This window comes from Gastrolobium bilobum, unplaced genomic scaffold (genome assembly GCF_033153095.1).
Source record: "Gastrolobium bilobum isolate Gb01-03AN ecotype WA unplaced genomic scaffold, APGP_CSIRO_Gbil_v1 utg14120, whole genome shotgun sequence".
In the NCBI taxonomy this organism is placed as follows: domain Eukaryota; kingdom Viridiplantae; phylum Streptophyta; class Magnoliopsida; order Fabales; family Fabaceae; genus Gastrolobium; species Gastrolobium bilobum.
The window spans coordinates 19,605-36,418 of NW_026897624.1; the positions used below are offsets into that span (position 1 = coordinate 19,605).

At 37.8% G+C, this 16,814-nt stretch overlaps 1 protein-coding gene across 1 annotated transcript; it reads left to right on the top strand.

The window, feature by feature from the left end:
- Window positions 1-14,175: 14,175 nt before the first annotated feature.
- On the top strand, window positions 14,176-16,458 carry LOC133308715 (probable inactive receptor kinase At2g26730). Its single transcript, XM_061509397.1, has 2 exons — window positions 14,176-15,586; window positions 15,890-16,458. The coding sequence occupies exons 1-2, from the start codon at window positions 14,176-14,178 to the stop codon at window positions 16,456-16,458; spliced, it is 1,980 nt and encodes a 659-aa protein (XP_061365381.1).
- The last annotated feature ends 356 nt before the right edge of the window (window positions 16,459-16,814 follow it).

The window sequence follows — 16,814 nt, forward strand, 5'->3', positions numbered from 1 at the left end:
ATGTGTTATTTTCTTCCACTTATATACCAAAATAGTGATAGGACTTGAATTGTCTTACTAGCCAGTCTCACAGATGAACACCTTCGTCCAATTTTAAAGTTCATTATATATTCATATAAATTATAATTAATAAATAGCTATTACTCGTATGAGTGTGACAGGAGGTATGAATTGTTAACAAATGTGAAACAAGTGATTAAAGGGTCATTCAGTTGATATTGGCTTTTGCTTTTTTCAAAAGCCAAAATTTTTAGCTTTAGAAAAAGTTGAATTGTAACTTTTTTTTTTATCAACTTTTGCTTCTTCTTTTTAAGTTAGTATCCAAACAACCAAATAACTCTTTCAACGTATTTGGTACGCGACTTATCATAGAAACCTCGGGAAAGCTGAGACAGAGAAATAATTAAGCGACGTTTGGTACGCGAAATTTGCAAAATTTCCCAGGCCACATATGTTTCCGAAAAAATGCTCTCATGTGATAACTCGAGTACGGACGGAGAAATAAGAGATCCTAAAAATTTGTAGAATTGTTCGCTGCCCGGGAAAGACAATTTTAAAGCGTGAAAAATTGGACAAAAATGATCCCGTGTTTTGTACAGTCTGTAGATATTTTGGTAAAATAACCTCACATTCTCACTAATATTTTATAACCAACCAAACACAAACTCAGTAAAATTAACTTCAGTTTTCTAGAAAAATATGGGTATACCAAATAGCTTTTTATTAACATTCCAATAAAATATATTTCCCACTACATTCTGGTAATAATTATTTTCTGAATAAAAAAAAATTTCTCCTGCATCAAACGCCCCCTAAAAGCACCTTTTTTTTAAATAAATAAAAAAACCAACTTCTTCAAAAGAAGAAGCCGATCCAAACGTTTTTATATATTTTTTATTTTAAATTGTTTAGTAAAGAATCAGAGCATATTATATTAAAATATTATTTAATAAAATATTCTAAATTAATTCTTGTTGCTATTTTAGATTTTAACAAAGTTCCATTATATTGATGTATTAATATACACGGTATAATCTTTAATGGATAATTGTTGTTGTTGTAATTCTTATTACAACTTCAATTGAAGCAGAAGCACCTATTAATATTTATGGGCATCTTAAATTTTTTTTACCTATGAATCAAGATTTTCAGGAATGTAATGGGAAAGTTAGACTCATGAGAATGTGATCAAAAAATTATTTGGTAGGTCAAAATTTTATTAGAAATATTGGGTCAGATTTACTAAATCTATGTTTAATTGATTGTAAAATATTACTGGGAATCTAGTGTGATTTTACATAAATAACCCCTTTAGTTATTTTCTTCAAGCATGATAGAATTTTCTACACAGAGATTTTGAGATCTGGGTTTTCTTCACCCATCTTGTTCAAACACGATTTGCTCTGGAGTACAACAAGCTATTATACATTTGGATAATCATTTTTACAAACCAACAATTAGCAATTCTAATAAAAGTGTTTTAGCAATGAACACTAAATGAATTGTGAATGCACCATTCTAAATTGACAGTGAAAAATTGTGTGTATGGTTAGCTAGAGAAAAACCTGAGAAAATGAATCAGATTGCTCCACAGAAGAAGATGAAGAAAAGCAAGAAAGGGGTGGTGGGGTAAGGATAGCGAAGTGGGGTTGCTTGGTAAGTAGAAGAAGGAATGGGAAGGTGTAAAGAAGGACGAGGGAATGAGGAAGGAAGGAAGAGATGAAGGTTTGAAGGTGAAGGAAAAGAAAAAGGAGAGGATGAAGCTGATGTTAAGATAAACATTCTTCTTCTTCTTCACAATCACAGAGTTACATTGCGAGTAGTGAACCAAGTTCTTTATGGTGGATATGTTATGGACCCGTATAAATGGCCCATAGAATGACAGGCCTAATAAGGGGCAATCCAAGATTCAAATCAAGTATAACTATGAATAATATCCATCAAGGATACTAATCCTAATACAACAGCATAGCAGATAGGCTTGGGCCCTCATCAGAGGCACTAAAGGCCCACATCATATTACCCACAGGTAACCTCTATAAATAAAAGGTAAACCTTAAAGGTACGTTACGCTCTCTCTCTTACTGTTATACTGTCACTGTGCGCATACACACATCCCATTGGCAAACGTCGTTATTAGTTCATTGAGCACAGTGATCCTCTTGACTCAAGGGTATCTCCTTCATAGATACCTTCGAGAGGGCACTACATCCAAGATTAACATATCAGTCCATTGGGCTGGACATCTTTGTCTCTAAGACAGAATATTGGCGCCGTTTGTGGGAATCGAGCATTTTTTAAAGAGTCAGTGTAAACTTGGAAAAGTTTACGACCAGGGACACCTCAGATGGTGACCCAACCCTTTCGTTCTGGAGGTTCACGACCAGTTCGAGGGGTAATTGCTTGAAAGAAGAAAAAGAGAACGCAAGCAGAAGGCGGCAGAGCGAAGTATGCATAAAAATGCTCGAATGCCTTGACGAAACCCCAAGCATTGGGGTGAAGCTGAGTAGGAACTATTTGAAGGTGATTTAGGATGTCTATCTGGAACTCGGTGAAAGGAAACGTAACACCGAGTTGAGTCATGACATTCTGGTAGAAAAAGAAGAAACAAGGCTCTTCTGAAGCTCCCCCAGAGCAGAGCGGTTCGTCTTCTCGTTAGGGGATTATATCGAACTTCTCTAACTTCCCAACAGGAAGCCCAGCGACATCGTCAGTACTCATCCCGAAGGTGGTACTTAAGACCTCGTAAGTTATCCAGGGAAACTGGGATACCAAAGAGGCAGGAGGAGACTCGAAACATAACTCGGCAGAACCTGACTCCTTTACGATCTCGAGGGGAAGAGGCCATAAATACCTAAAACAATAAAAAGTGTAATCAAAAGAGCATAATGGGCATACCTGAATCAAAAAGGTTACTAGATGAAGAGTCACTAGAAGATGAGGAGGAATGGTTGTCCGAGATAGCAACGAGATCATCCGCCTCACTAGATGCGGGGGTAGAGTCCGGAATATCCTTATGTCGGCAACTAGCCAAAGTAGACTCGGCTAAAGAGTCGCGCCCTTGTTCAATAAGTTTGGATATCAGAAAAATGCAAGAATAACAAGGACCGTTTTTTCGGACAGGGAAAGACTGTTGAATAACCCGACAAAGTGAGGGAGATGCTAGGTTTGTGGTAGATGGGCGATGAGGAGTTTCGGGACTGGTTTGCAAAAAGTATTGGGGTATGCATCTGTTCATGGAAAGACGACTACCACCCCGGCTGGAGGAACCACTGCCCCATCTTTGACCTAATTCTCGACCAAAAAACCCGGACCTTTTCTTGGATCTACTACCACGATAACCACGAAGCATGGCTTCCTGTTCCTCTTCCTCAGTTCTAGGAATCCCCCACAACAAAAAACGAGCACCCGGGGGAATCTTTTTCAAAAATTCAGAATCTTCCTCCTTCTTCTCCTCACAATGCAGAACTAAAGAAGGAGATTTTTTACCCCTTATTTTGTTAAATTCCAAATGACACGAAGTTTTAAAGCAGCAAAAGAAGAATGACAAGGAGAAGATGATGCACGCTAAAATGTCAAGAGTGAAGCAATGTGCAACACTCTAGAAGTACAGAAAGTTGATGAAACAAGAAGAAAATCAATCAACAAACAAATCAACAGAATGACATACGAAGAACAAAAAGTTCAAAAAGGAAACATGCCAAAAATTAAATGGCCAAATGCAAACAACCCAAGGAAGAAGCAAAGAAAATGACAAAGCAAGTGAAGTACATGAATAAAGGGTAAACTTGTAAGAATTTGCAAGAAGTGCGTTCAAAGATGTTGGTGCGCAAGAAGAAAAGGAATTATTGCAAAATGTTTGTAAGGGAAATATAGTTCTCAAATCTTCTCCAGAAAATCAAAGTAAAAACGAAGAGAGGGAAAACATGCGTGCTTATATAGGCACAAGTGTAACTGTTGCAGTCGTGGATGGCAAGGGTCAGGGGCACCAACGTCATTGCTCTTAAAAAGAAATGATTAGACGCCTGAAACGATGCCCCTCATAAATGTGCACGAAATGTGAAAATGGATGCAGCACGCTAACACACGCGGCTAGCAGCACATGTCAGAATGAAATGAGTACTACTGATAAGTCGGCACGTGAGACTGAAGACACGTGTACACGACAGCTCTTGGCCAGGTTATACGAATGATACTTGGGGGGCAACTCGCCAGTTGGATCCCAACTACTCAAGCACATTTGTTACCCGGCTACACATGTAAAGTATCTTGCCAGGTTCATGCATAACCCATCCCTATAAGAGACCAGGGAAAATCATTCTCGGTTCCAGAAGAAAGTTACAAACTCAGGACGTGTGCGTAAGGTATGATACTTGGGGGCAACTCGCCAGTTGGATCCCAACTACTCAAAATCATCCCTAACTCGATATGGGAATACGTGAAAAGTTTTCCCAGGTTTATACTCAACCCGCCGAGATAAGGGGCAATGAGGACCTCGATGGAAAATCCTGAGCTATAATGAACGTATGCAAAGAGTTTATAAAACTCAAACGCTTTCAACTCAGCAGAGAACCTGAGGAAAAATGCAAGGAAATTCACCCCGGCAACCCGGACACCCAGGTAGCCTGGCTGAGAGGCAACTGTTATGGACCCGTATAAAGGGCCCATAGAATGACAAACCCAATAAGGGACAATCCAAGATTCAAATGAAGTATAACTATGGATAGTATCCATCAAGGATACTAATACTAATACGACAGCGTAGCAGACAGGCCTGGGCCCTCATCAGAGGCACTAAAGGCCCACATCATATTACCCACATGTAATCCCTATAAATAAAAGATAAACCCTAAAGGTACGTTACGCTCTCTCTCTTACTGTTATGCTGTCACTGTGCGCACACACACCCCATTGGCAAACGTCGTTATTAGTTTGTTGCGCATAGTGATCTACTTGACTCAAGGGTATCTCATTCATAGATACCTTCGAGAGGGCACTAGATCCAAGATTAACATATCAGTCCATTGGGCTGGATATCTCGGTCTCTAAGACAGAACATGACCAATCATCATTCCCAATAGGTTTACAAAAGGGTTATTTTAGTCAGTTTCTTCGCTGACATTTTCCATTTTCTCGGTAATCTAAGAATACCACCCAAAGGGTGGTATTATAGCATGATATTTTTAATCACAATTTGCACACAAAACAAAATCCCGAAAAAATCACATTCCCGATAAGTTTTTTCAAAAATCCAATAACAAACATGGATAAATAGAATTATCACCCTCGCTTTCCCGAAAATCTCAAAATAAACCCTACACCAAACAACCCCTTAGTATAACTGTAAAAATATATATAGGCTATAAATCATGGGCTTTCGTTTGATCCTATTGCAGCAATTTTTTTTTTCCTACACCAGAAAACAAGTAAAATAATAGTAAAAAAATTAAAAGAGACAAATTTTATTTTGTAGGTAGTCTTACATGATAGGAATCTTGTTCCTGTAACATAATTGTTATTAATCCCATAAATCATAGATTGGATATTGTTATTTACATTAATTGTAAGTGAATAGCGTACTCATTTTCCTACACTAAAAATTTACCTATTAGGATTTGATTTGGTTTTAATTACCTCACTCTTAGATTATGTACACTTTTTGATGCCTCATGTAATACATACCTTTGATATTGATAAAATTACATTTTTTATTTTTTATTTTTTGTATCTCTTTATTATTCTATAACGATTATTTTTAAATAAATTTTGGATAAAGTAAGGTGGCCGAAATATCATAACTAATAAAAGTGTTGCAATTAATTATATGATTAGAATTTTTTGTAATTTTGCTCTACATAACGTGTTCTATTTCGGTGTTTGGAGAAACAAGGAATGGTGAAGATATTTCTGAGTAAAAGAAAAAAACTACTTCTTGCAAACTACCTTACTTTTCTTTTGCCAGAGTCATGACTCACGAGCATAAAGAAAAAGAAATTTTTTAAATTTGTCTAATTACTAAAGAATTAAAATTTCTCACTCAAATTTGGGTAACCAGTGACCATCCTTGGTGTATCCTGTATACCAATGTATATACTATACATTAGTCAAATTTCACCAAATGTGATTCATTCATCAACTTCAAGATTTACGGCTTCCCTTTCCAATGCTGGCTTTTTAGAAATTGGAAGAAGAATTGTTTGCATAGCACGTTTTCTGCCGTCCTATTCCTCACTGAGAATAAATTTGGTATCTCCTTTAAAATTTGAATCAAGAAGTTAGAGATGAAGTTTTTATATAATTATTGATATAACTAATTTTTTTCATCCTTATTTTTCCCATGAAGTTAGAGATGAAAGCAATACACGTCTATAAATGGTAAGTAGAAGATGTTAACAACTCATTTGTTTTTGTGCTTATTCTAACATGTTCTTTTCATAAACTTATATAAGTATTGTTATAGATCTGACATAAAAGGACCATATTTTAGAAGGCCTAAGAAAGACTAACAATCACGAGAACAATTAAGAAAAAATTCCTTAATTATAATAATCATACTGCGACAACAATTATCAAGCACCAGGCTCTCTCAAACATCTGTGTACTTCTCTCATCATTGAAGACATCGGCTTCAGAAATGCAATCCCGATAAGGAGATGATTTCTCTTATGTTAATTTTATTTTATTCACTTATTTTCAATTGTCATAGTATGACATCTCACAACTACACAAGCCACTCACGTAGGCAATATACTTGGGGAAATCATGCTTCTAATTTAGTGCGCTATTACAGGTAAACACTAAGCATTTTTTTCTAGGAATAGTGATATGCAAGATTATAAAGATGTTGAAGAGTGATTTGAATATCCACGTAATACAGATGGCACATACCTTTAGTAGGAGAACACTGCCCCAACACACAACAGCTCCTAATATGCAGTATCTTTAAAACCCAATTATCTTTTCTCAAAAAGCAAAGTGAGGGTGATAACCTTTGTTCTTCATAAACTCGACCATAGCCTCGAGCACCAGAACGGCAAAAGGGCCAATGCCCTTGCTTCTCATTAGTTAAGCGACTCGACCATAGCCTCGAGAGCCAGAAAAGCAAAAGGGCCAGTGCCTTCGCCCCGAGCCCAAACCAGCCCGACCATAGCCTCGAACTCCAATCCGAGACGAAGATGTATTCGGAGAGGTCGTGATCCTGATGAAAGGAGGGCACCCTAATTCGAGATGAAGATGGATATGAAAAGATCATGATACTGATGCAAGGATCACACCCAATCCGAAATAAAGATGGGTTTAAAGAGACCATGATCCTGATGATAGGATTGTACCCTAGTCTGAGATGAAGATGAACCTAATGAAAGTGAGTATCAACTCAGATAGAAGCTACTTAGCCCATGTGCCTCGAGTTTATAGAGTTTACTATAATGGTCCGATAGCATAAGATAGCGTAAATGCGACCTACCCAGCCATCAAGTCGATCTTAAGAAACCAAGTCCAAACTATAAGAACTCAACACCTCTTAGGCACCTCAAGCAGCAAGACACATATTTTAACTCAACAAAGGAGCTCAACCTTTGCTTTGAGTATTGCTACGATAAAAGGGTCATTGCCCTAGCTGATTCGTTGAAGCTAACAAATTAAGCAGCTTGGCCACAAACCTAAGCCAAAGTAGCCTAACCACAACCTTGGGCTCCAAATTCAACAACTCGGCTATAAACCCGAGTCCAAAGCAGCCCGAGAACAACCTTGAGCGTTGAGATAAGCAACTTGGCCATCGCTTAGAGCTTCAAATGGCAGCAACTCGACCATTGCCTCAAGCTCCAAGTTAAGTAGCTCAGTGCATAGGCCGACCCATGAGATCAAAGAAGATTCAAACCTCGTCTAAGAAGTCATTGTCCCGGCTAGAAAGACCTACCACAGTCCCAGCCATAGAGACCAACCCCAGTCCCGGCTAGAGCAACCCACCACGGTGCCGGCCAGAAAGATCTACCACAGTCTCAACTAAACTGACCAATCATGGTCCTAGCTCGAGCAATCTACCATGGACCCAAATATCATGGAAGACCCGTAGCATTCAAATGCAATCCCACATGCCTGACTAGAGGAAACATTGGACAGACTTCAGTCAGCAACACGGAAGAACCAAAACATCTGAGTGTGATACTAGCAGGCTCTCACATATGACTAGAAAGGTACATTCAATAGAATTCAATTAATAATTCTCAAGACTTGAAGCATCCAAAGGGAATACAAAAGGCCACCCAAGCCCAATGAAGACACACCGATCATACTCCGACCAATGAAAGAATACCACCACATGGTCATATTTTCTACTACAAAAAAGGCTCAACTTAAAACTTAGTAGAAAAAAGCCAAGTCGAAATAAAAACCGTGACAATAGAAGTCGGCCTCAACTTAAGACTTAGGCGAAAGAAACCAAGTCGGAGTAAAAGCCACAGCAAGAGAAGCCAGGCTCAACTCAAGACTTAGGCGAAAGAAGCCAAGTCGGAACAAAAGTCATGGCAAGAGAAGCTGGGCTCAACTCAAGATTTAGGTGAAAGAAACCAAGTTGGAACAAAAGCCACGACAAGAGAAGTCGAACTATAAATTAAAAAGAGGCAAAAACCGCATCGCCAAACTCAAGACTTCAAACAAAAGAAGCCAAGTTAAAACAAAAGCCACGACAAGAGAAGCCGAACTAATTCTAACACGGAAGAATCCAACTCCACGAAAGGTGCATCATAAATAACAAAGGAAAATTGTAAAATGGCCATATTTGAAGAATAAAAACTGGAAACAAATCCAATAATGTACTCTACAACCCAAAAAGGGGTCCAGGCCCCAACAGAAAGAAAAAGTAAAAAGATTACAAAATAAAGCATCATTATGACACGCAACTACTAGTCCAAAATCTCGAACGCGAGCATTTCACAGCACCATCATGGAGCACAAACCGCAAGGGAGGCACGCGTCCTTCAACACACTCCCCACCAATCAAGTTAGGACATGACTAAAGGAATAACCACTAGAAAGGGACGTGGGAAGGTCAAAGTCCATCTTCTTGGACAACCCCGACAGATTGGCTCATGAATTTGGTCCAGCATGAGGAAGCAAAAAAGATCACAAGAACGCAAAAGGAGCGTGAAAAGCCAGAAGGCCAACACCCTGGTCAGCTCAAATAGGGTAGCACAGAGCACATATAAGGTAGTCTATAGAAAGACCAGCTACTCCATAATCAGACCTCGGACAAGAAAGCCGAAATAGAAGAAGCACTAGCAAAACTACAAGTAACCTGGCACATGGGATCAAGGTTTGACAACAAAACTCAGACCTCATCTCACTAATAAGAAGTCACTCGCAAAGAGAGGTATGCAGGGCGGCCAAAGAACAGCCAGCAAACGCCAGCTAAAGGATGAACCCAGACTTGGCCTAGGTGTAGGAAAAATATCGTAGCTCGACGAGACAGCTACATGGGATCTCCCGACTAAAGAGACCAAGATATGACCGAGACACACTAAGAACACTACAGCCTGAACTCTCCTACTGTCGGACTTGGGGACACATCCATCAAAATAGAACAACGAAGAACATTAACCTTCATAGGGCGAGACCTTAACAAACCAATTTCAGTGCTCAGATTAACGGAAAAGGCCAAAAAATCATAAGGAAAGACAAAAGATTTCAGCTAGGGGTGTAAATAGGCTAGGCTAGGCTAGACTTTGACTTAAATAGGTCCAGCCTGTGCAAAACAAATATTGTGTCTGGCTTGGCCTGTTAGCCTGTGTAGGTCCTACATTACAAGTCTGGTCTGACCTATATTTAAAAAAAAAAACCTTGGACTAGGCCTATTTAAGCCTATTAAACATTCAACAATTAAAATAATAGCTAAAATAATATTACTTTATTATTCAAAATTATTAAAATAATAATTTTATCTATTTTATTTAAAATAAATAATATCTTATAGGCCGGTATGTAGGCTTATAGGCCCAACATCTACAAAAAAACATATGGCCTATTTTTTAAATATATTTTTTTAAAAGCCTAGGCCTACTCTATTTTACTATTTGTAATAGGCCAAGTCTGGCCTAATATAGGCGAGGCCATAGGCTCTTGTAGGCCGGCCTAGCCCATTTACATCCCTAATTTCAACCGAACACGACCCAAGCAACCCAGTCCAGTGAAGCCGACCAAGACATAAATGCTAGAAAGCATGAAGAACAAAAGCAATGGAACCTAGGCAAGGCGGTTTAAAGAAAGATTGGCCAGTCCCAAGCAGGACCTCGGCCAAAAAGGTTGAGGGAGGAATACCAGAGCAGCATCTTCAATACCCGGCTCACGAAACCCGACACAATAATTCAAAGGTCGATTTAAAATTTGAATCAGGAAGCACAAAAAGAAAGTCGTTCAGTGTGAACTAGGAAGGGTGTGCATGACAACCTTCTCGGAATGAGTTTTTTTTTTTTTTTTTATTCCCGGGAACAAAAATGGATAGGAATTGCGTTTGATAAAATCGGTTTATTTTTTTGTTCCCGAGATAAACCGGTTTATTTTTTGTGCTGGGGAACGAAAAAAAGAATCAAAAATTTTTTGCTTCTATTTCTGTTCTCGGGAATCAATTTTCTCTCGCACTCTCACGACTTCGTTCCCGCTCACACACCAACACAGAATGATCACTGGCCTTCAACCGTATCATCACCACTCATCCCTTCACCACAGAAGTTCTTCGTCTCATTCCCTTTCTCTCTCTCTTGCGTTCCCAGTTGAACGTCTCTCTCCTTCAAACAAGAATAACATTGAAGGGGCTCCAACCTTGACTTTCTCTGTTATGGTCGCGACATACTCTTCAATATTCCTGTGGCTTTTCTTGAAGCGTGGTAACAGAACAGAACCATCTATCATCAACGTTTCTAATCAGGATAATTGAAACAGAACAGATATGAGATCAAATCATGTTTGACCTCTGGTTTTATACCCAATAGACACCACCGCAGAGAGAGATAGGACTATTTAAATGAAGTAAATTTTAAGAACAATTCTTCAATTCTCTTGCACCAAAAATCCTAAACCCAATCAGGCAACAACACACAGCACTAATTTTTAATTTCAAAACTGAAATAGCGGATACCCAATTGAAAACAGAACAAGTTTATATTCAATTAATTTTGAAACTGAAATAAAGGATACCAAAAAAAAAAATGTGTTATCAAACGTAATTCTGATTCTCGGAAAAAAAAAAAATATGTTAACAAACGTAATTTTGATTCTCAAAATTGTTCTAAGGCACAGAAATAGAAAAGAATCAATTCTTTTCAGAAACAGTGCCAGGAATCAGAATGATTATCATGCGCAGCCGAAGTATCCAAAGAATAGGATCTGGAGTGCAGATTAACAAGATTACATGGATTCTAGAAAAAGTATCGCAACCCAGAAAGGCAAGGATAAGACTCCGACAAAGAGGTCAAAGGAAAAACCCCTCACTCTAAGAAGGACCTCAGTTAGAAAAGTTTGACCTGCATGAGAAGCCAGCACTGCAGACTTATAAGATGAGTCTAAACTCACTTAGTAAGTCCCAAACCAAAGCACCCAACACAGACAAGGACATGATTGGTTCCCAATAGTGAAACTCGGCAAGTTGATTTTGGACACAGTCGGAGACAATAACTGCAATCGTTGACCCAATTAAGTCGGCCAAGAAGGGTTTCAACCCAGAGGAAAATTGTCGAAAAAATAAGACAAGTCCATCAACACAGAGAAAACAACTATTACACCCCGGCAGCTCGAACATCCAGACTATCAGGCTAGGGGGAAATTGTTATGAATCTGAGATACAGGCCCACATTCTAGAAGGCCCATGAAGGGCTAACAGCTAAGAGAAAAATTAAGGAAAGATTCATTAATTGTAGTAATCAGTGTTGTAAAAACGTAGTGTCGAAATGTAAAAATGGACTGTGTCTACGTTTTCATGACCAAAATCGAGTCAAAATGGTAGTTGAAACAGTTTTGAGTCGAAACGGTTCAAACGTAGTGTCGAAACGTAGAAACAGTTGACTTTTTCTTTTAAAAAAAACACAGTTAGATTTGAAGAAGAAGAAGGGAGAAAGAGAAGCAAAGACGAAGAAGAGCTTCATCGCCAACACCTTCACCATTGTTGGTTGTTACTCCAACCCAAACCAAAACACAAAAGAAGAAGAGCAGTTCAAGTTGCAGTTGCGGAAAGAAAAAATGAAGACATTTCTTCTTACTTGTTTCTATGCTTTCTTTTCTCTTCTACTCTCGCTTTAGTTTTGGCACTAAACAGCTCTTGATGCAAAGCATTTAAACTATATCCACAGTTAAGAAGGGAGGGAGGGGGAGGGGGGAGAGAGAGAGAGAGAGAGAGAGCAACGTTAGTGTTAATAAAAGGGAAGAGGAAGAGACTCACCGCCACACTCATGCTTGTATATTATTATAATCAATGCTTTAAGTAATTAATAAATCCATGAATAATATAAAAATATATATAATATGAATTTTTTTTGCATAGTTCAAATATATATATATAGGGGAAGGATATTGTGACAACCAAGTTGTGTTACTACCAATCAATCTCACCGTTAGATCGATTATGTTGATCCAACGGTTATATTTATTTCCATCTTTGTATGGTCGTGATTCCTCATATTTAAAGTGAAAGCATTAAATATGGGAAATCATAACCATACAAAGGTGAAAATAAATATAAAGTATTAAATTTGAGGAATCATGACCATACAAAGATGAAAATAAATATAACCGTTGGATCAATATAATCGATCTAACAGTAAGATTGATTGGTAGTCACTTGGTAGTAACACAACTTGGTTGTCACAATATCCTTCCATATATATATATATATATATATATATATATATATATATATATATATATATATATATATATATAAAACACGTAATAATAAAAAAAAATCATATATATTTTTAGTCATTAATTAGCTTAAATTTAATAACTTATATAATTAATACATTAAAATCATTCTATATAAATTAAAACAAAGATTAAAATTGACATTCTTATAAAATAAACATGTTTCTGGGTTTTGGTTTTATATATGTTGGGGGATAGGATCCGTTTACAAACTTTTTTTGCAAATTACACTAAGTATGACCGGTCGTACACTGCATGATTAAAGTATGATCGGTCGTACTTAGTGTAGTTTGTAAACAAAAAAGTTTGTAAATATAACCTGCTCCATATGTTGGATATATATTTTATTTTTAATACGTTAGTAAACTCTTACATTTCGTTTACGTTTTGCGATTTTACATTTTTGCTCACCCCTACCGTTTTTACATAGACTCTACGTTTTAATAACATTGGTAGTAATCTTAGTGCGACAACAATGAATTAAGAACTAGAACCTCAATATTCCTAAGAGGCCCATAAGTCCACTCATGTCACGTAACTCATCTATAAACAAAGAGTTAAGTCAACCAAGTACACACTTTTGAACCTTCTCTCTCTTAGCTATCAGTGTGCACACACCTCACTCTTTGGCTATGCCGTCATTATTATAGTGCTTAATAATTCGCTACTCTTTAAAGTACCTTCCCAATAAGTGCTTGAGAGAGAGCACCTAGTTCCTATAGAAATATACAAATCTCTTATTGGAAATCCTGATCCTTCTGGGATCGAACAAGTATTTAACAATCTAATGATGGTCGTAGTAAAAGTAGATTCTCAATGCAAAATTAATATGTATATTTTGAGTAGTAAGAAAATTAATGTATATTATCTTAATGTTGCCAGCACCTAATAACACAGAAAATGCTGAACCGATTATGTACCAGTGCAGGCACGCAAGTCAAGCAATGCCATCCCTTTCATAATGGTAAATAAAAAAAATGCAGAGTAAAACACACTCAAAGTGTTAACGAAGGGAGCAAAGCCGATTGAGAAAGACGTGCTAGTGACACTGACCGTTTCAAAATGCCGGCCACTAAAGCTACTATTGTTACTTTCTGCCCTTTGGCTCATTTCCATGGGTTCTTATTGTCAATTGCATTCAGAATATAACACAATATTATTGTTGTTTTATCGGCCATTTGGCATTGTAATGTGAATGTGATGTCTTTAAGTGAGTTCAGCTAATTTCACTATTTTGATTATCCAACCAACCATAGAATACAGATAATGAAACCAAAATATAGAGCCACTTCAAGGGAAGGGGAATCCAAAACTGCTGCAGCAAAAATGGGTGTGAAACCATTCTCGGTATTCTTCATTGTCATCTTTTTGTTTTTTCTAATGGCCAATTCAGAGAAAGAAGAGGTGAGGCAAGGCCTAGTCACGTTCTTGGATAAACTTGCACCAGGGAATGGACAAAGAGATTCCATGTTGGGTTGGAACCTCATATCAGATCCCTGCACTGATAAGTGGCATGGTGTGAGTTGCCATTCAGACAACAAATCCGTGAAGAGTATAGTTCTTGAGAAGTTTAGCCTAAGTGGTGTTGTTGATGCAAGTTCTCTTTGCATAGTGAAGTCTCTTCAAGTTCTTAGGTTGAGGAACAATGGTTTACATGATTTGATACCGGAGGATATACGAAAATGCAAGTCCTTGACTCACTTGTTTTTGAGTGGGAATAAATTCTCTGGCGATCTTCCTATTTCTATTGCTGAACTAAGTAACTTGAAGCGGCTTCATGTTTCGGACAACTACTTCACGGGACAGCTTCCTAACATGGTTTGTGTTTCAAGTTTGATATCTTTTCTTGCTGAAAACAACAACTTCACTGGGAAAATTCCTGATTTTGACTTCTCCAACCTTGATGCGTTTAATGTCTCCAACAACAATTTACAAGGTCCAGTTCCTGATGTTGGAGGCAAATTCAATGCAGATAGCTTTTCTGGTAATCTTAATTTATGTGGAAAACCACTTTCAAACGCATGTCCACCTTCTTCATCTCCATCTCCATCTCCATCTTCTTCTTCTTCTCAGCCACTTGAGAAGAAAGACAGAAAATCGTTTGGTCATGGCTTTCCCATATATTCAGGTTACATAATTCTTGGTTTAGTTGTCCTGCTTTTCTTGTCCTTCAAATGGGTGAGTAAATTCAAGAACAAAGAAGAAGCATTGGAAGATGAGAAGAAGGAAATGGCACAAGAAACTAGTGGTGACAAGCCTAGTGAAACATCCAATTCCAATGGATCTAAGAATGGTATTGGGATAAGATCCATTAGATCCGAGTATTCGTTGACATCTTTGGAAAGTGGGATGACTACATCAGGCCTTGTTGTTCTTACAAGTCGAACACTCAGGGGATTTCAATTTGAGGACTTGCTCAGTGCTCCTGCTGAATTGATTAGGAGAGGAAAGCATGGAAGCCTCTACAAGGTTATGCTAGACAATGGGGTGGTGTTGGCAGTCAAGAGGATCAAAGATTGGGGAATTTCAAAGCAAGATTTTAAGAGAAGGATGGACCTGATAGCCCAAGTGAAGCATCCACGCGTAATGCCACCTGTTGCATACTATTGCTCCCAGCAAGAGAAGCTCTTGGCGTATGAATATCTGCAGAATGGTAGTCTCTTCATGTTGCTCTATGGTAAGTGTTTAGCAGGGTGTCAATACTTCCATTTGACATACAAAGTAATAAATTAGTATAGCTAGTTTGGTAATTAGTCTCTACTAAAATTTGCTTACTATCTAAATGATGATGCCTAACACATTGCTTATAATTAGATTTCTGATTTCCCAATATGATGCTTACTGATTTCCTTTCGTGAGATATCTCTCTGTCTTCAGACCTAAAGAAATTTTTCTAACATGGTGGAACTAGGGTCTTAATTGAAATGTAGCCTCAAAGAATATATCTAACCAAATATGTCTTCACTATTAATGACCTCAGGATCTCCAAGTGGAAACTCTTTTGACTGGAGGAGCAGGCTAAATGTTGCAGCTGTAGTAGCTGAGGCTTTGGCATATATGCATGAGGAGCTTCTTGAGAGTGGAATAGCACATGGTAACTTGAAATCAAGTAACATTTTGTTTGACAAGAATATGGATCCATGGATAAGCGAATATGGCCTAATGGTGGCAGAAAATCAAGACCAGTCTGTTATTTCTCACAACAAAAGCCTCAAAAACAAAAGCTTGACTGCAGCCACCTTCAAAGCTGATGTATATGCCTTTGGTGTGATGCTTCTCGAGCTGCTGACTGGGAAAGTAGTTAAAAATGATGGATTCGATTTAGTTAAATGGGCGAAATCAGTAGTTAGAGAGGAATGGACTGTGGAAGTTTTTGACAAGTTCCTAATCTCACAAGGTGCTTCTGAAGAGAGGATGATGAACTTGTTGCAGGTAGCACTAAAATGCGTCAGTTCTTCTCCTAACGATAGGCCAAGTATGAGTCAAGTTGCAGTGATGACAAATGCATTGAAAGAGGAAGAAGAAAAGTCCATATCCTTTGACACATGAACGAGAGTTGAGTTATAGACCTCTGCAGGTCAGATCTCTAAAAAGAAAAAACAAGCTTAGTTCAGGAAGTATTTCTTAATCCTAACCAATTTTCGTTAGTTTCAAGCAGATCATGAGCAGTACCATTAATATGAGAATTTAATTAATATGATAAGTGATTACAACATTGGCTGTAATTTCAATTAGCATAAGTATCTCTTCTTCTCTAGGGAGTAGGAACTGGTATTATATTTTCAATTAGCAATGAGATATGTACTTTTTACATATTACATGCCTCACAAGATGAGACAAACTTCAAGTTACCTCTGGAAATACTAAGCTGACAATAACAATATTAGCAAACCATTGAAGAACTC